The 21,322-nt window shown below is 41.5% G+C and overlaps 1 protein-coding gene across 1 annotated transcript in view; it reads left to right on the forward strand.

Moving 5' to 3' along the window:
- Nucleotides 1-21,322, forward strand: part of macf1a (microtubule actin crosslinking factor 1a) — a 389,896-nt gene that overhangs the window by 170,594 nt on the left and 197,980 nt on the right. Inside the window, 5 exon segments of the mRNA XM_062047376.1 lie at nucleotides 2,423-2,500; nucleotides 2,585-2,677; nucleotides 15,820-15,986; nucleotides 16,056-16,168; nucleotides 19,947-20,053. Coding sequence (XP_061903360.1) covers nucleotides 2,423-2,500; nucleotides 2,585-2,677; nucleotides 15,820-15,986; nucleotides 16,056-16,168; nucleotides 19,947-20,053 — 558 coding nt within the window.

The following is a 21,322-nucleotide window of genomic DNA, read 5'->3' on the forward strand; positions in this document are numbered from 1 at the left end:
ACGGGCGCCTCCTCTCATCCCGCTCACAGGAGAGGAGTGTGGCGATGACGACAATGATGACGATGAGGATGATAAAGGAGCTCAGGGAGTACGTTGGGAGTCCTTAATGTCTCCGCCCTAACGCTGTACTCATCTGACACTTTTGACCCCTGACCCCACAACCTCACGCTCTGGCCTTGTAGGTGGAGCTGCATGAGAGTGACGCGTGGATAACAAGCCATTTCTCATAAGTGGATGATTACTATGACAGGAACGTGCATGCAGGAAACAAACTTAAAGGCCTACTGAAACCCACTACTACCGACCAGGCAGTCTGATAGTTTATATATCAATGATGAAATCTTAACATTGCAACACATGCCAATACGGCCGGGTTAACTTATAAAGTGCAATTTTAAATTTCCCGCGAAACTTCCGGTTGAAAACGTCTATGTATGATGACGTATGCGCGTGACGTCAATAGTTAAACGGAAGTATTCGGACACCATTGTATCCAATACAAAAAGCTCTGTTTTCATCGCATAATTCCACAGCATTCTGGACATCTGTGTTGGTGAATCTTTTGCAATTTGTTTAATGAACAATGGAGACTGCAAAGAAGAAAGCTGTAGGTGGGATCGGTGTATTAGCGGCTGGCTGCAGCAACACAACCAGGAGAACTTCGAGTTGGATAGCAGACGCGCTATACGACGCTAGCCGCCGACCGCATCGATGATCGGGTAAAGTCCTTCGTCGCTCCGTCGATCGCTGGAACGCAGGTGTGCACGGGTGTTGATGAGCAGATGAGGGCTGGCTGGCGTAGGTGGATATCTAATGTTTTTAGCATAGCTCTGTGAGGTCCCGTAGCTAAGTTAGCTTCAATGGCGTCGTTAGCAACAGCATTGTTAAGCTTCGCCAGGCTGGAAAGCATTAACCGTGTATTTACATGTCCATGGTTTAATAGTATTGTTGATTTTCTGTCTATCCTTCCACTCAGGGGTTTATTTCTTTTGTTTCTATCTGCAGTTAAGCCCGATGCTATCACGTTAGCTCCGTAGCTAAAGTGCTTCGCCAATGTATTGTCGTGGAGATAAAAGTCACTGTGAATGTTCATTTTGCATTCTCGACTCTCATTTTCAAGAGGATATAGTATTCAAGGTGGTTTAAAATACAAATCCGTGATCCACAATAGAAAAAGGAGAAAGTGTGGAATCCAATGAGCCAGCTTGTACCTAAGTTACGGTCAGAGTGAAAAAAGATACGTCCTGCACTGCACTCTAGTCCTTCACTCTCTCGTTCCTCATCCACGAATCTTTCATCCTCGCTCAAATTAATAGGGTAATCGTCGCTTTGTCGGTCCGAATCACGCTCGCTGCTGGTGTAAACAATGGGGAAATGTGAGGAACCTTTCAACCTGCGACGTCACGCTACTTCCGATACAGGCAAGGCTTTTTTTTATCAGCGACCAAAAGTTGCGAACTTTATCGCGATGTTCTCTACTAAATCCAATCAGCAAAAATATGGCAATATCGCAAAATGATCAAGTATGACACATAGAATGGATCTGCTATCCCCATTTAAATTAAAAAAAATCATTTCAGTAGGCCTTTAAAATGTTTAATTTTCACATCATTACATCCTTAATTGTATGTAATAGAGCAGTCATTCTGAAATTGTGGTACGCGGGCTCCATCTAGTGGTACGACATAGATGTCCGTAAACTAGGCCTGTCAGCGATAAAGTACGAGTAGAGTGGAAAGACAAGTTGCCTCTATATTGAAACTATTATCATATAAATCTGATTTATGACACCAAAATACTTCCAAAGTTTGCGGATAAATAGATTGATACTATTTTGATCATATATATCGGACATTCCCGAGCCATTTTGAGAGATAATGAGGAAGCCAGTCACGTGATCGCGTGACGCCGCGCTAGGAAACAAAGATCCCTTCCCCATCAACAACAATGCTAATCAAGCAAACTTTGTGAGAGCCACTTAGGAAAAAATATGATCCAGAACCTTATATAAAAAAAAAATTACTTTTTGAACCCGATAATTTCCGATATTACATTTTAAAGCATTTATCGGCCGATAATATCGGATATCTCTAGTGGACATGCATTCCCCAACCTCCAGGGTGTTTCGTGTCTTTCAAGCCAGGAGCATAATGAGGAACTTTTAACAAGTCACAGTTTGATGTCAAGTGAACGTGTTGCCAGAAACACGCATGTGGACTAATCCTGTGTGTTTTGTCAGTTAAAATGTCGTCGTCTCTCTCGCGCGTGTGTGTGTTTGTTACACGGTTTGGCGTGGAGTGTGCGGTTTTCTTCCTGGACCAGTTTGTTGTGGTCCTCAGCATGTCTTCAAAGCCTTCTTCACCAGAGGAGCATGCACAAAACCGCTGACTCGTGTTGTGACTCCTCTGGCGTTGTGTTGCAGCCCCGAGAGAAAGGCCGTATGAGATTTCATCGACTGCAGAATGTCCAAATCGCACTGGACTTCCTGAAGCAGAAACAGGTACGTTTCCACTTGGCCTCGTTCAAACTCTTGCATCAAAGCCACACACCTCGCGTTTAAGAGCGCCTGCACGCTCTCTTCCAGGTCAAACTTGTCAACATCAGGAACGATGACATCACCGACGGAAACCCTAAACTCACGCTGGGTCTCATCTGGACCATCATCCTTCACTTCCAGGTCTGTGTTGGCTTCTTGTAATCATTCGTTAGAACGTTGAAAGCGAATACGAGGGATGTCAACGTCGAACGCGAACATAAATTGTATTAGTTGTGCATTAGAAGGACTTAATAGGCATCAGGGACTTACAGACCCGTCTTTTAATTGGCTAACGAGATCAACGGATGAAGTCATAATGACAAAATGGCTGACATCAGTGTTTCTGTTTTGTATGAATCGTTAAAGTAGTTGTCATTCGCTGTGGCTAGGGATGGGTACTGTTTACATTTGAACCGTGGTTTTCTTTGGCAGTGGTTCTCAAATGGGGGTACGCGTACACCTGGGGGTACGTGAAGGTATGCCAAGGGGTACGTGAGATTTTTTTTAAATATTCTAAAAAATAGCAACAATTCAAAAATCCTTTATAAATATATTTATTGAACAACAAAATATGAATGTAAGTTCATAAACTGATTCCATTTATTACCATAAACCCAGAGTTTCCCCCATGCCATGATGGTTTGACCCTCACTAAAATGTCTGTCAAAAAGAACTGTGAAAAGAAATGCAACAATGCAATATTCAATGTTGACAGCTAGATTTTTTTTTGGACATGTTCCATAAATATTGATGTTAAAGATTTATTTTTTTGTGAATTAAGTTCATGAATCCAGATGGATCTCTATTACAATCCCCAAAGAGGGCACTTTAAGTTGATGATTACTTCTATGTGTAGAAATCTTTATTTATAATTGAATCACTTGTTTATTTTTCAACAAGTTTTTAGTGTTTTTTATATCTTTTTTTCCAAATAGTTCAAGAAAGACCACTACAAATGAGCAATATTTTGCACTGTTATACAATTTAATAAATCAGAAACTTTTTTTCAACCAAAAATGCTTTGCTCTGATTAGGGGGTACTTGAATTAAAAAAAATTTCACAGGGGGTACATCACTGAAAAAAGGTTGAGAACCACTGCTCTATGGTGCCAATGTTCAGTACTTGTGTGTGTGTTAACACATATGTATTGTTTTTGATAACAAAATAAAAAATGTTACTGCAACATTTAAAAATGAGCTGATTATGGTAACTTCTGTCCAGTTGTATCTTGTTTTAAGTCTCAATTAGAGTTGAAAGTCCAAGACGTTATGGTAATACTGTATAGTTTATGTTGGCTATTGATTGATTGAAACTTTTATTAGTAGATTGCACAGTACAGTACATATTCCGTACAATTGACCACTAAATGGTAACACCCCAATAAGTTTTTTAACTTGTTTAAGTCGGGGTCCACGTTAATCAATTCATGGTAGTAATTTCAGTCCTCGGTTGTGCCCTAAAAAGTGTAAACACTAAGTATTGTACTTAGTACGCACCAGCTAACTGTCATCGTAGTTGTCGTCTTTTTTATGAACACATTTTCAGGCGTTGAAATCACCATGTAAAACCGTTACTGCTAATCAGTAGCATGTCATTAGCAAAGCCAATGTATATTAGCATCAAGCTAACACATTTTAGAAAAAGTAGAGCCTTACTTTACTTACGTTGGAGTGATTTTTGAGTCAATCGCTTTGTTGGCATTGAAAATTGCAACATTACCTAGAGGTAATTTTGTCAGAGTCCACTCTCAGTGCTGCTGGAGTGCCAAAGTGTGTGACGTCCTAAGTTGGCGTCGTTAGAATTTACGTGAATCGGTAGGACTGTCAGGATTCGGTCGGTGCCAAAAAAAGTACCGACCATCCCTAGTTTTGGCAGGCTACAGTTGACAAGTCTGGCCTCCAGTCCGTGGTGCTGTGTGCCCTCAGACAAGGTGACACCGGGTTGCTGCAGGAACGGTAGCGCAGGACAGTAGGCGCTTGCGTGACTCAGCAGAAGGCAGTGAGTTAGAGTGCAGGGAGGGAGAGGGAGGGGGGGGGGGGGTTGAAGACGTCCAGTGTGGTCGTAGTCATGGAAAGTATTAACACAGCTTGGATGGTGAGCTAATTATACAAACATGTGGGCCATGGCTGCTCTTAGACATATTTCTGTTAAGAACCAGGCTAAGAATGAGGTCTCTCCTTCCTATATATATATATATATATATATATATATATATATATATATATATATATATATATATATATATATATATATATATATATATATATATATATATATATATATATACTGTATATATATATATATATATATATATATATATATATATATATACTGTATATATATATATATATACACTGTATATATATATATATATATATACACTGTATATATATATATGTATATATATATATATAATATATATATTAGGGCTAGGTGATATGGCCTTTTTTTAATATCTCGATATTTTTAAGCCATGTCACGATACACGATATATATCTCAATATTTTGTCTTAGCCTTGAATGACCACTTGATGCATATAATCACAGCAGTATGATGATTCTATGTGTCTACATTAAAACATTCTTCTTCATACTGCATTAATATATGCTCATTTTAAACTTTCATGCAGAGAGGGAAATCACAACTAAGTCAATTGACCAAAAGTGTATTTATTAAACAGTTATTAAGCAGTGGCACAAACATTCATGTCATTTCCAAAACAGAAAGTGCAAGATTGTCAGAGACATTTTAAAACAAGCTATGAGTGCACTTTTGTGCATGATGTCACTAAGATGACATATCAAAACAACACTAAATTAAAGTGCACTTTTTGTACAGAACGCCACTACAATAGTTTAAAACAAATAAAATGCACTTTTGTGCATGATGTCACACAAGATATTACAAAAACTGTCAAATAAAAATGAGCTGCATAATAGGAAATCAAATAGTGTATGTCCTTCGCTATGTGGTAGGTTCCTGCAGACGTTATCTCCTTCTGTTGTTGACTATTTTTTTCATACAGTGTTGATCTGGAAATAGTTGCTTTGGGCATTTTGTTGGTGTGGCACCAAACAGAGATGTTGACATGCAGAGTTTCAAGCACTCCTTATTCTCTAGCGAGTGACTTTTCAAATGATGCTACATTAGCAGTGGTGCTACTTTTTGTAGCAACGCTTTTGCCGCATACTTGTTCAACATCTTCCCGCTTGAAGCCAAACCACTGCCGGACGATGGATACTGTGCTGTTTTTCTTGGGAATTAATTCTTCCTTCATTTGTTACCAGATCCGCACTTTCTCTCTCTCGTATTACCACCCGCACCGCGCACCGTTAGCATCACAGCTAACGTTACCATGTCGCTACCTGTCTGCTCCGCGGGAGCGTGTGACGTTGCACACGTGACGTATGTAAGAAGGTGCGCTTGTTTTAAGTCTCTGTGAGGAGGAGAGACAAGTGGGAAACACATGTAGTGTAATGCCCGCAGCTAAGAGCAACTGCGTGAGAACGTATACTCGAATATTACGATATAGTCATTTTCTATATCGCACAGAGACAAACCCGCGATATATCGAGTATGTCGATATATCGCCCAGCCCTAATGTATATATATATATATATATATATATATATATATATATATATATATATATATATATATATATATATATCCTATTGTGAATTGTCTTGTGTAGTTACTCGTTTAAGCCACTTGGTGTCAACGTAGCTCGCTAATAAAGATGACCAGCAGCTCCTTCCTTTTTTTTAGCCCCGCCCACACAGGCGCTGCACGCTAACTAGGCAAATGAGTTGTCCTGAGCAGCCGTTGAAGCAAAGACATTCACATGGTATAATGTGCTTCCTTCTACATGAAGCAATATTAGCTCCTATTAGCTCCTAATTAGGGCTGTGAATCTTTGGGTGTCCCACGATTCGATTCAATATCGATTCTTGGGGTCACGATTCGATTCAAAATCGATATTTTTTTTTCGATTCAACATTATTCTCGATTTAAAAACTATATTTTTCCGATTCAAAACAATTCTCTATTCATTCAATACATAGGATTTCAGCAGGATCTACCCCAGTCTGCTGAGATGTAAGCAGAGTAGTAGATTTTTGTAAAAAGCTATTATAATTGTAAAGGACAATGTTTTATCAACTGATTGCAATAATGTAAATTTGTTTTAACTATTAAATAAACCAAAAATATGACTTATTTTATCTTTGTGAAAATATTGGACACAGTGTGTTGTCAAGCTTATGAGATGCGATGCAAGTGTAAGCCACTGTGACACTATTGTACTTTTATTTTTATTTTTATAAATGTCTAATGATAATGTCAATGAGGGATTTTTAATCACTGCTGTGTTGAAATTGTAACTAATATTGATACTGTTGTTGATAATATTCATTTTTGTTTCACTACTTTTGGATTGTTCTGTGTCGTGTTTGTGTCTCCACTCAATTGCTCTGTTTATTGCAGTTCTGAGTGTTGCTGGGTCGGGTTTGGTTTTGGAATTGGATTGTATTGTTATGGTATTGCTGTGTATTGTTTTGTTGGATTGATTAATTTAAATACAAATAAAATACATTTACAAAAAATTAAAAAAATCCATTTTTAAAAATGAGAATCGATTTTGAATCGCACAACGTGACAATCACGATTCGAATTCGAATCGATTTTTTTCCCACACCCCTACTCCTAATGGTACAAAATGGCCTTTTTCAGCTGCTTGAACATGCAAACTCTTAAACCTTTCACTGGCCATGCATCTGCCTCTGCTATTGACCAGAGAACAGCTAAATAATTGATCAAAAGTACCTTGTGGCCAGTGTCTTATATGGAAAGCACTCGATCGCGCCAGAGGAAGATAGCATAGCTGATGAAGGCTGGAAGGCCTCGATTAGCTCGTATTTAAGTGCATGCAAGACCTGTAGTGCTTTGGGTGGTTTTTGATGGATTGCCGCTTCTTCCGCGACTTGTGCGTTCTCCAACCCAGTAAAACCACATATACACACATGATCACACACTTGCTGCTGAGGCAAACCGCTTTGATTTTTCTACATGTGCTGCATTGCTGCCAATCCTCTTAGTGCCAGCCAGGCTGTGATGCAACGTGTCATGTGCTAAATGAGAGGTGGTATTCAACAGTAATGCAGATATGGCCCTTTAAATGATGGTGTCAAATTGGTGTTATCTACTTTCATCTTCTTTTATTGTTGTTGGATGCAAACGATGCATTGTGGTCTTCTTCCATCCACCATGCATTGCATTGCCACACCTGCATTGGATTCTATTATTTTCTTCTTTGTTGAATAAAAAACAGTTGTATTAGGTACACATGATGAATTATCACCACAGGTGGCATGCATTTGCATTCATAGTCCCTTGACAGTTCACAGATAAAACATGGATGTAAACATTCAAGCATTCATTGTAGGGTTTAGCCCCAAAGTGTGCGTTGTGGTTGACTAACAGTTAAATAAAAAAGCGAGGAGGAGCGAGAGAGAGAGAGAGAGAGAGAAGGAAGCAGTAGCAAGGAAGTGGAAAAGAGGAGAGCCGAGTCAGACAGGGAGGGAGGGAGGAGGGTTAGTTTGTGTGTGAGAAAGAGAGAGAGAGGGAAACTGCAGCAGCCGGGAGATAAAAAGCTTTTCTCTGCCAGTGTCAAGCCAGCGATCAAGCTAGCAAGCAGAGGGTGGGAGCCAGGCAAGGGGCGTCACGTCCAGGCCGTGTGCTGTCACTGGAGCTCCCGGCTCGCCTTCATCTGCAGGCCTCAGACCAGAAACACCCTCGTGTGCCGGAGCAGATGACAGGCACCAACAACACGCTTGTCGTTTTCACCAATCGTATCGAGCGGACTAGCTCGTCTTTAGGTGGAGACGCCTTGTGGTCCTCGTCTCCACGCCGCCTGTCTTCGAGGTGAAGTTCCAGACTTCCCCGCATTGGATGCTGAATCCTGCTGGCACAGTTCCAGGTGCACATCTCTAACATGAACTGGGTCTTCCACCTGAACCGGATCTAGATTAGCTCTGAGTAAATAGATGCACCGTTTTCATCTCTTGCTTTAGACACCAGTTCTGTGCTCCTAATGAGATGCAGTGAGGAGCTATTAGGAGACATAAAGTCCCCAGGGGAGCAAAGAGAGAGCAGACAGAACTGCTGGTCCACAAAATCCCTGTCTCCCGCAAACCGAGGATTTTGTTCAGCTGTTGCGCCGTCACACTGCACCACCTATTGAAGACAGGACTGGCACACAGAAAGCTTTATCCTGGAATGAGTTATCCTCCCTGACATGGATGACAGCCGTCTTGACAGGAAAGCTGACTTGGGACTGTAGAGGCGTAAACAGTCTGCATCCGTTTTTGGGATTAGAAATCCTTCCACATGCGACTTGGAAAAGGAATTAACCACAAAGATGTTGGATTGTAACGCTTGGACAGCCTTATGACCTGCATGCATCTGACGTGAGACCACACTGTAGGAGGACGAGGAGAAGCTGACTCTCAAACAAGCTGTGAGAGGATTGGCCGAGCCTGACTGCAATCTGTGTTACTATTGGCTGTGTGACTCCCTCTAACGACCAACCAGGACGCAGTGCTGCCTCGGCACCGTGGGAATCTGAGCTTTCATTTACTACACCAGTAATTGACCGCGCCACCTTTAATACATCTTCCACCCGGACTCTTCCTGCGAGCTCTGTCATGTGTCACGGCAGTCGAGGGAGGTATCATTCATTCTGCAACATGTGCTTTCTGACCTTACCCGTTCATGAGCGTGGATGCCCTGACTTCAAAGACGATCCTGTCAAGCACAACATAGAACAACACTTTTTTGTGATGCTCTAGACAGAGATTGACTGCACTCAACTTGTGTAACCTGCCAGGTCCTGATGACATGCTCTCATGACAACACAGCACCTCGCCGCAAAGAAGGCCTTTGACGAATCACACGCCGCCCTCAAAGCTGATTCCTTCCCTTCCTCAACGCGTCTCTTCTGTGTCCTCGTGTCCTTGGATTCTCGCGTAAATCTTCTGGGATCTAAAAAGAAAATAGCCCAAGCAAAGCATCCGCCATCTGCCTGCAAGTTTACACTGCAGGGTGGGGAGGAAGATGCTCAAAAGATGACCATGCCCTGCAACTGAATCATTCATGGGCTGAGGGAAAAGGTTATTTTCCACTCACTTCTCTAGAGATGGCATCTATCCTGTTGGTCAGGTTTTATGAAAAATTTTACTTCCATAACTAATTTGTCACTTGAATAGATCGACCTAACCAACGCCTTCGTCCTCTGTTTTTTGCTGTAAAACTTGAATAGTCAATAGGCTTCCTGATGGGGAACTCAATGGGTTGTGTCAGAACTCTGCCAGAGGGGGAACCCAGTGGAAGCCCACCGCGTTCATCTAAGAGGCGGCTACGCTTTAGACGTAGACAAAAACGTAAAAAGAGCAGGAAAGTCGGCGTGGAAGAGCATGTTTCTGAGAGACGCCTTGAGCACGAGGATGAGACCAAGCATGCTGCTGTTGAAACTTTAGACTCTGATCTCAGCCTTGGGGTGCGCTCTCATCTAACGGTGCCAAAGCGGGAATACCGCAGCACTCCTTCCCCAAATTCTCCTAGTGGCCTTCCTGAACTCAGTCCGGTCTGGAGAGGAATATTTTGTCTTCCTGGAGAAGAAGACGCCGTCAGTGCCATCGTTGATGTCTCCAGCATCCCGGGCCAAACCACTACCACCAGCCCGGTCTACACGGCACCAGCTCTGGGCAGCACTACGCCAGGGGGAGGGAGGGTCTGTCAGGTCCGGGAGAAGGTCCACGGGGTCCTTGACAAACCTTGCATACTTGAAAGAAAAGAAGAAAAAAACAACGGGTGGGCAGCGAGGACATGGAGGGAAAGACAAAAGGAGGAGTTATTGGAGGGGGAACCTTCTGCAGGAGAGCACAAAGGTGTGGTGCACATCAGAGAGGTGGACGGTAAGCTCTGCGTGGTGAGGACTGTGTACCCTTATGACTTTGGCTCTCCAGCATGGAGGTGTGACCGTGAGGTGGAGGTTCATAAAGAACCGCCTGCTCCTTTTCCGGTCACAGAAAATATTCTGAAAGTCCAGCTATCTGAGGATGAAATAGAAACTGATGCGGACACCTTCAACCAAACCTGGATTCCAGACAATCTAGCTGAAGGATTTGACTTGGACACACCGGGCCGCGTGCCCGAGAGGTCCTCTCTCTTTGGGTCGTCGGGCTACGCCAGCGACGTCCTCTTGACTTCGCCAGAAACAACTGTCACCACGCCCAGTCGGGTGGACTGGGGAACGCTGACCAGCAACTCGTCTGAGAGGTTGGACCCCACAATGGAAAGCTCTCAGTGGCTGCAGCAACAGCCTGCCGGTAGTCATCTGTCACAGGTGTGTGCTTACTGATGTTAAAAGGAGTCTGAGGCTTAAATTGTTTTGGAAAGATTAGGCTACCAACAAAACTACAGAAGGAAACCAGAAATCTTAAAGGCTACAATTACAGATGTCCGATAATGACTTTTTTGCCGATATCCGATATTCCGATATTGTCCAACTCTTAATTACCGATCCCGATATCAACCGATACCGATATATACAGTCGTGGAATTAACACATTATTATGCTTAATTTTGTTGTGATGCCCCGCTGGATGCATTAAACAATGTAACAAGGTTTTTCAAAATAAATCAACTCAAGTTATGGAAAAAAATGCCAACATGGCACTGCCATATTTATTATTGAAGTCACAAAGTGCATTATTATTTTTAACATGCCTCAAAACAGCAGCTTGGAATTTGGGACATGCTCTCCCTGAGAGAGCATGAGGAGGTTGAGGTGGGCGGGGTTGGGGCGGTGGGCGGAGTTGGGGCGGGGTCCAGGGGTAGCGGGGGGTGTATATTGTAGCGTCCTGGAAGAGTTAGTGCTGCAAGGGGTTCTGGGTATTTGTTCTGTTGTATTTATGTTGTGTTACGGTGCGGATGTTCTCCCGAAATGTGTTTGTCATTCTTGTTTGGTGTGGGTTCACAGTGTGGCGCATATTTGTAACAGTGTTAAAGTTGTTTATACAGCCACCCTCAGTGTGACCTGTATGGCTGTTGACCAAGTATTCCTTGCATTCACTTGTGTGTGTGTGTGTGAAAAGCCGTAGATATTTTGTGATTGGGCCGGCACGCAAAGGCAGTGCCTTTAAGGTTTATTGACGCTCTGTACTTCTCCCTACGTCCATGTACCACTCCGTACAACGGCATTTTAAAAAGTCATACATTTTACTTTTTAAAACCGATACCGATAATTTCCGATATTACATTTTAAAGCATTTATTGGCCGATAATATCGGCTGTCTGATATTATCGGACATCTCTCGCTACAATGTTTTTTTTTAACAAGGTTTGTACTCTCAAACCAGTACATTTTGCTTACTTTGAAGTCCAATAATGAGTGTTTTAGAGCAACATTAGTCTATTTTACCCTGCAATGCACTTAAATTGAGTGATGTTTTCCATTTGTGACAGCACATTAGCATTAGTAGTTTATGACAAGCTTTGCTTCTCTTTGGACATATTTGTAGCGAACATCACTATGTTGTTTGAGGGGGCGTCTTTGTGCTATTTTGTCATAATCCTCTGGTGTATTGTGGTGTGTTATCAGCTCTTAAAAGTCCTTTGCGCTCGTCTTCCTGCCTCCGTCCGACGGGTCTAATCGTGGCAGAGCAGACCATCTTGGTTGTCCGGCGTTTCTGTTTGCTTGTTACGACAGTATTGTCACACGCAGTGGAGTAAACTGACTGATGTTAGGGTGTTTTGGCCCAGACTGCAGTCAACTGAATTGTTAATGCTAATGTACTATACATGTGTATTTGCTGTCTTCAAAAGAAAACATCTTGATGAGCTAGAGATTGTAAATACACTGTAGTACCAAGCAACTTTTTATGTGAACTATGTTAAATAATGAACATGAGAGTAACACCGCTTCCTCTTCTAATCAGATTTTTCCTGTGCTACTTTGTGACAGCCGATAGTAGCTAGTGTGCACGCTAAGCTTGTATGCACATTCACTGGCTTGTTGTAAAAACAAATGTCATGTTGGAATATTCAATATGAAGTGCAGCTGATGATGGGATTTACACTAGCTGCGTTTCCATTGCATCCATCCATCCATCCATTTTCTACCGCTTGTCCCTTTCAAGTCGTGGGGGGTGCTGGAGCCTATCTCAGCTGCATTCGGGCGGAAGGCGGGGTACACCCTGGACAAGTCGCCAACACAGATAGACAGACAACATTCACACACTAGGGACCATTTAGTGTTGCCAATCAACCTATCCCCAGGTGCATGCTTCCATTGCAGTTTTTCGCGAAATAAAAGCGATATTTCTAAAATGTCGACAAAGTACTTGCGACTTGTCTGTGTGTCCATTAAAGGGTGTTTTGCGTCCATCCATCCATTTTCTACCGCTTGTCCCTTTTTTGGGGTCGCGGGGGGTGCTGGAGCCTATCTCAGCTGCATCCGGGCGGAAGGCGGGGTACACCCTGGACAAGTCGCCACCTCATCACAGGGCCAACACAGATAGACAGACAACATTCACACTCACATTCACACACTAGGGCCAATTTAGTGTTGCCAATCAGCCTATCCCCAGGTGCATGTCTTTGGAGGTGGGAGGAAGCCGGAGTACCCGGAGGGAACCCACGCAGTCACGGGGAGAACATGCAAACTCCACACAGAAAGATCCCGAGCCCGGGATTGAACTCAGGACTACTCAGGACCTTCGTATTGTGAGGCACATGCACTAACCCCTGTTCTACCGTGCTGCGTCATGAGCCGTAATTCTCGGCAAATCTCGTCTTACAAGACTCAACTTTGAGGAAGGTGGACGCTTTGCGATTCCATGGTTTTGGAGCTGTGATTACAATTGCAGCCACTGCTTTGATTGATTGATTGAGACTTTTATTAGTAGATTGCACAGTACAGTACATATTCCGTACAATTGACCACTAAATGGTAACACCCGAATACGTTTTTCAACTTGTTTAAGTCGGGGTCCACGTTAATCAATTCATGGTATAAATATATACTATCAGCATAATACAGTCATCACACAAGTTAATCATCAGAGTATATATTGAATTATTTACATTATTTACAATCCAGGGGGTGGGATGTGGAGGGGGGGGGGGGTTAGGTTTGGTTGATATCAGCATTTCAGTCATCAACAATAATATCATCTGAGAAATGGACATTGAAACAGTGTAGGTCTGACTTTGTAGGATATGTACAGCGAGCAGTGAACATAGTGAGTTCAGAAAGCATAAGAACAAGTATATACATTTGATTAATTACAATCCGGGGAGGTGGGATGTGGTGGGATGTGCTGTTACCTTGATTGTCGATATAAGACGAAGGCAGCGGGTGATTGCTCAAAGGCAACGTCCTTACGTGTGACAGCGCCTACAAATAAGGGATGTTTGGGGGAGAATTTTGAACAAGGAATTCACAGCCGAATTGTGGATTCAAGGGCTCCCTCGTCATTGTTCAGAATCCAAAAGAATGTGTTTATTAAAGTCTTCTGCAGAATCCAAAAGACTGCGTTTCCGAGCGTGCCTTGTTGTGGTTACAATTATCACCTTTGACAGTGTTATCATGCGTCTTTAATGTGTTATTTTGCACAGACAGGGTTTGATAGTGAAAGTAGTGTCATTTTTAATCGTGAAAAAGTATATATTTTTTTTATTGTTTCATCATTTCATCATCATCATTTCTTCTTATTCCTTTCATGAAAATGCATATATACAAGCCATATACAGTAGACACTTTCATTGTTTTTTGTTTCTTATACATTTCCATGATCAGAAAGGAGCAGATGGAAGAATACTATTCTTATATTTATCTGCCCCCTTTTTAACATAAATTATTTTAGAAAACTTTATCACTGTTCCCTCCACCAACACCCGAACTCCAAAATACTTAAAATTTTCATTTAAGCATTTTCAAAATGACACGTCCAATCAAAATCAAAAATCAGTTTTGTGGTAATCCGACACTTTTAGTAAGAATGGTTAGTAAAATGTATCCTATTAATACTATTGTGGGCTCAAACGTCAAATGTAATTGATATGGTGAATTAGTATGAGATATACAGTATATACTGTAGGTGGCGGTGTACTAGCTTGATGCTAATATACGTTGGATTTGCTTTTGACATGCTACTGTTTAGCATTAGCAATTTTACATGGCGATTTCAACACCTCTGAATTTGTTACTGAAAGCTACAACTAAGATGCACGTTAGAATCAAACAGATGGTGTGTAATAAGTACAATACTTACAGTATTAACGCTTTTTAGGGAAAAGACAGAACAGTAAAGGCTGAACTGACGAGCCAACACACCTTTGCCATCAACTCCTTGGACTTGTAACTGTAAATGAGACACAGAAATGTGATTAAAAAAGATATAACAACTGGACAGCAGTTATCATAAATAGCACATTTTCGAATGTTGCATTAAAAAATTAGATTTGATTATCCAAAAAAAGTTATTTATTTCACATAAAAAAAGTACAGAGAATTGCATCGGTTTAAATGTGAACTGTACCCATCCCTATGTACAGTACAGTATTTATGTACTCCAGCACTTTTCACTCTAGAAGGAAGTCTTTGTTCATAGTCCGTTGTTTTCTTTCTGTCAACATGCAGCATTTCTACCATGCACTTGTTTTTGGGGTTTATTTTTTATTCTATTTTTCATTCTCAGCATTTTTCCCCCATGTGTTTTAAATGGCTTGCGTTTTTGTAGTTTTGGACCATTTCTCTGGAGTGTTTGGACGTTGCTACATGTTTACTGCTGTTGGCCACTGTATGAACAGGATTTGTGGATCCTAACTGTAAACCTACCTGGCTTTTGTCCATCCATGTGGATCCTGTCACTCTGATCTCCCCTAGAAGCTCAAAGGCCGCTTTATTCCAAAAAAAAAATGTTTTTGCTTTTTATGTAATCCTATTTTTACTGGCAAAAGTCAATCACAGTGATTATGTATCTAAAGGGTGGAGCTAAACCCTGCCATCTGCTGATTGGTTGACAGCCTTCCTCTTGTAACAAAGAGCCATGCCGACTGCTACATGTTTCTTGATTGATTGGGTAGCTGTTCTATAGTTCGGTACATTTTAATTTGATTACTTTATGGACTGTGTGCACTTTTTGTGATTCATATAGAATCAATAGGTGTGCTAGCTTTGAAGCAGCCCCTAACTCCAAATGTCCTACCCTTACCCAGATTTCCGAGATCTACGTGTGCGGCGAGTCGGGCGACCTCACGGCCAAGGAGAAGCTGCTGCTATGGAGCCAGCAGGCCACAGAAGGCTACCCGGGCCTCCGCTGTGTCAACTTCACCTCGTCGTGGAGCGACGGACGCATGTTCAACGCTCTGCTGCACCGATATAGGTATGTTTGTCGTGTCGGCTCAGTGATGTCGCCGGAATACCTTTCCTCACAATGCGTGTGTGTTTTCAGACCCGACCTGATCAACATGGAGGCGGTGTCGCAGCAGGGCAACCGTGAGAACCTGGAACAGGCCTTTGAGATCGCAGAGTCGCTAGGAGTGACCAGACTGTTGGACGCTGAGGGTGAGATACATTCATCTGCATGAAGGGACGGACAGTCCGACTTTGTTACCTTCCACTTGATATGTGGTCCAGTTAGAGGCCAAGTATTCACAGGGCTTTACTTTTTCCACATTGTGTTATGTTACAGTTTTATTCCAAAATGGAATAAATTCATTTTTGTCCTCAAAATTCTACACACAATACACAATACAAAAAGTTGTTTTTGTTTGCAAATGTATTAAAAATAAATAACTAATGTTCAGTGTTGGGACTAATGTGTTACAAAGTAACGCGTTACTGTAACGCTGTTACTTTTGGCGGTAAATAGTAATCTAATGCGTTATTTTTTATATTCAGTAACTCAGTTATTGTTACTACATGATGCGTTATTTTACGTTATTTTTTATGTAGTATCGGCTAGAAACTCAGAAGAGTGTGTTTTATTGGAGCGCTGCAGAAGAGGCGACGGAGAATGTGTGTGTGTGTGGGAGGGGGCGTGTCTGTGTTTACTAACAAGACAAGCCGAAGCCGAGTTTCTTAACATGGAGATATTCTCACTACTTTTCTTTAGTCGACCACAAAGAAAAGAACATTTTAGTTAAATGTAAGTTGTGTCTTGGATCAAAGATCCTATCCTAGCAATTCAAATCTGCTGAAACAGCTCCAAAAGCAACATGCTTCGACGAAGCTAGTAAAGAGAGACACACTTCACCATTTTTGTCTTCAACAATTCTACACACAATACACCATAATGACAATGTCAAAAGGTTGTTTGTTTTGTTTGCAAATGTATTAAAAATAAACAACTAAGAAATGACCTTTACATAAGTATTCCCAGATGTTACCATGAAGTGAGCTCAGGTGCATCCTGTTTCGACTGATCATTCTTGAGATTAACCTACAGCTTAATTGGAGTCCACCTGTGTTAAATTCAATTGGTTTGACCTGATTTGGAAAGGCTATTGTGGAGGTTGCCCTCCTGGGGGTTCTTCAGACCACCAAGCACCGACATGAGAGTCAGTTTCAGGGTTACATTAATGTTTTATTTTGAGGAAATGTCCCAGGCTGCTTTTCAGCAATTGTCTTTTAGGCTCTTTCTCTCTCGCTCTCGCGCCAGCTACCCTCCAGCTTCAACCACATCTCTCCTCCTGGCTGCTGCTTATAACAGAGCGACAGGTGATTAGATTACAAGGCCCAGGTGGGCCATCTACTCACCTGTCGCTGATTTCGAGCCCGGTCCTGGCACACCCCGCTTCGCTGCAGGCCCGCAGGCCACGCCCCCCTCCACAGCTATATTTTAAGTCCAACACTTGATAGTCCATGGCGGAGCACAAACCAAGAATGAAGTTGAGGAACCATCTGGGGACCTCCGAGACAGGACTGTCTCCAAGCACAAATCTGGGAGAGGATACAGAAAAATATCTGCTGCCTTGAAGGTCCCAATAAACACAGTGGCCTCCATTTGTAAATGGAAGAAGTTTGGAACCACCAGGACTCTTTCTAGAACTGGCCCGCCGTCTAAACTGAGTGATCGGAGGAGAAGGGCCCTAGTTAGGGAGGTGACCAAGAACGTGATGCATTCTTCTGTGGAGAGCGGAGAACCTTCCAGAAGGACGGCCATCTCTGAAGCAATCCACCAATCAGGCCTGTAAGGTATAGCGGCCATTCCTTCGTAAAAGTTTGCCAAAAATGTACCTGAAAGACTCTCAGACCCTGAGGAACCAAATGATCTGGTCTGATGAGACAAAGATGGAAGTCTTTGGTGTGAATGCCACATCATGTTTGGAGGAAGCCAGGCCAATACCATCCCTACAGTGAAGCATGGTGGTGGCAGCATCATGCTGTGGGGACGCTTTTCAGCGGCAGGAACTGGGAGACTAGTCAGGATGGAGGGAAAGATGAACGCAGCTATATACAGAGACATCCTGGATTAAAACCAACGCTTCCCATCCAATCTGAGGGAGTTTGAGATGTGCTGCAAAGAGGAATGGGCTAGACTGATAGCTGTTGGCATCGTATTCAAAACAACTTGAGGCTGTAATTGCTGCCAAAGGTGCATCAACAAGGTATTGAGCAAAGGCTGTGAATACTTATGTATATGTGATTTTTTGTTTTTGTTTTAATACATTTGCAAAAAACAACAAAAAACTTTCACATTGCCATTATAGGGTATTGGTTGTAGAATTTTGAGGACACAAATGAATGTATTCCATTTTGGAATAAGGCTGTAACTAGAGATGTCCGATAATAAAATGCTTTAAAATGTAATATCGGAAATTATCGGTATCGGTTTCAACCTCCCGATTTTCCTGGGAGACTCCCGAATTTCAGTGCCCCTCACAAAAATCTCGCAGGGCAACCATTCTCCCGATTTCCACCCGGACAACATTACTGCCTTTAGCGTCCTCTACAACCTGTCGTCACGTCCGCTTTTCCTCCATACAAACAGCAGCCCGGTCACGTAATATATGCGGCTTTTACACACACATAAGTGAATGCAAGGCATACTTGGTCAACAGCCATACAGGTCACACAGAGGGTGGCCGTATAAACAACTTTAACACTGTGAACCCACACCAAACAAGAATGACAAACACATTTCGGGAGAAAATCCGCACCATAACACAACAGAACAAATACCCAGAACCCCTTGCAGCACTAACTCTTCTTCCGGGACGCTACAATATACACCCCCCGCTCTCCCAGCCCCCAACCCCGCCCACCTCAACTTTTCTCATGCTCTCTCAGGGAGAGCATGTCCCAAATTCCAAGTTGCTGTTTTGAGGCATGTTAAAAAAAAAATGCACTTTGTGACTTCAATAATAAATATGGCAGTGCCATGTTGGCACTTTTTTTCCATAACTGGAGTGGAAGTTGTTCTCTTATTTTGGAAAACCTTGTTTTCGATTGATTGATTGAAACTTGTATTAGTAGATTGCACAGTACAGTACATATTCTGTACAATTGACCACTAATTGGTAACACCCGAATAAGTTTTTCAACTCTACGTTAATCAATTCATGGTAAAGATACATTGTTTAATGCATCCAGCGGGGCATCACAACAAAATTAGGCATCATAATGTGTTAATTCCACGACTGTATATATCGGTATCGGTTGCTATCGGAATCGGTAGTTAAGAGTTGGACAATATCGGAATATCGGCAAAAAAGCCATTATCGGACATCTCTAGCTGTAACATAACAAAATGTGGAACAAGTGAAGCGCTGTGAAAGCTTTCTGAATGCACTGTAGGATTTCAAAGCAAGTCATCCATCAAATTGTACACTGTAAAGATGACAATAGATTTGACGGTAAAAGGAAAAAAAATCCCATCTCAGCTGCCGTAAAAAACAGTGCAACCGTTTTCCATTTACAGTAGATCACTGTACAAACAACAACCGTATATTTTACAGTAAAAAAAAACTGGCAGCTCAGTCATCAGAATTGTATTATATAAAAAAAGTGATACCGTTTTTCCATTGACAATAATACACTGTAATTTTGGTGACTAAGCTCCCTTTTTCTTTTCTTTTTTGCGAAAAATATACAGATTTTTTTATACAGTGTGTGTAAAAAAGATATGTATATATTTAATAATCAAATGCTTAGGCCATTGTGTAACAATATCATGAGGCAAATGTTAGTTATTCACTGATACAATTGGCCTTTCTGAGGGCAGCCATAACCGATGTGGCCCTTAATGAAAACAAGAGTGTCCAATTAAACTAATTTAGTGATTACAAATTATGCAAATGACCTCAATCGTGTAATCTTTACTTCTTCTTTCTCCTGTCAGACGTTGATGTTGCAGCCCCAGATGAGAAGTCGGTCATCACCTACGTCTCGTCCATCTATGATGCCTTCCCCAAAATCCCAGAGGGAGGAGAGGGCATCGCCGCACAAGTACGTCACAGTAGGGCTGGGTGATTATATGATTGTGATTAGTTTTGAGTTCGATCGCGGTGATCAGCTGTTAGCATGTATTACCTCGACTGTTAGCATATATTACCTCGATCAAACATGTCTGTTTGAAGATACCGCAGTAGTCAACAGAAGGGAAGGAAGCAAGGATGCTTGGTGTAATCCTGCACCGAACAATCTGCCTTTATTGACCGTGGTCCAGTGTGTGTGTGTCTGTGAATGTGTGTGTGTCTGTGAATGTGTGTGTGTTTGTGCATGTGTTTGTGTGTGTGCGTGACTATCCCTGTCCTCCGTCGCGAAGGTCAGGCTCCTCACGACGTATTTAATGTCCAATTAGTGTTGTGCCTCTTCCCCCTTACACAGCTGGAAGTGAAGCCTAGCAGAATAAAATAAAGCAATATGGCTGACACTAGCATAGAAGTTGAAACACAACATTGAAAAGGAGCAGCGACTTCAGTGACGGACTTTAGTCTCACGGCGGACTTTCTGCAGCTCACGTTGTAGAAAATAACGGCAAAAAAATAAAACTTTTAATCAACAGATAGATCTGAAGTTGATGTAGCGCAGGGGAGGCCAGAATTAGACCCAGCCTGCAGATACTATTAAAAAATAACAAACAAATATAAATGTTTATTTTTTCTTTACCTTTTTTTTCTTTATTTTTTTCTTTATTTTATTGATATATTATTAATGCTATTACTATTATTTTTTTCTCTTGTTTAATATTTGTTATTATACATATATATACTGTATATATATATATACCTATATATATATATATACTGTATATATATAATATATGATGGAAACTACAAGAAGAATATGGAAGACAAAAGGACATTTCGAAGACTGTATATATATATATATATATATATATATATATATATATATATATATATATATATATATATATATATATATATATATATATATATATACTGTATATATAGGTATATATATATATATATACTGTATATATAGGTATATATATATATATACTGTATATATAGGTATATATATATATATATATATATATATATATATATATATATATATATATATATATACTAGAGATGTCCGATAATATCGGCCTGCTTTAAAATGTAATATCGGAAATTATCTGTATCGGTTTCAACCTCCCGATTTTCCCGGGAGACTCCCGAATTTCAGTGCCCCTCCCGAATATCTCCTGGGCCAACCATTCTCCCGATTCACCCGGACAACATTATTGGGGGCGTGCCTTAAAGGCAC

This window comes from Entelurus aequoreus, linkage group LG05, assembly GCF_033978785.1.
Source record: "Entelurus aequoreus isolate RoL-2023_Sb linkage group LG05, RoL_Eaeq_v1.1, whole genome shotgun sequence".
In the NCBI taxonomy this organism is placed as follows: Eukaryota; Metazoa; Chordata; class Actinopteri; order Syngnathiformes; family Syngnathidae; genus Entelurus; species Entelurus aequoreus.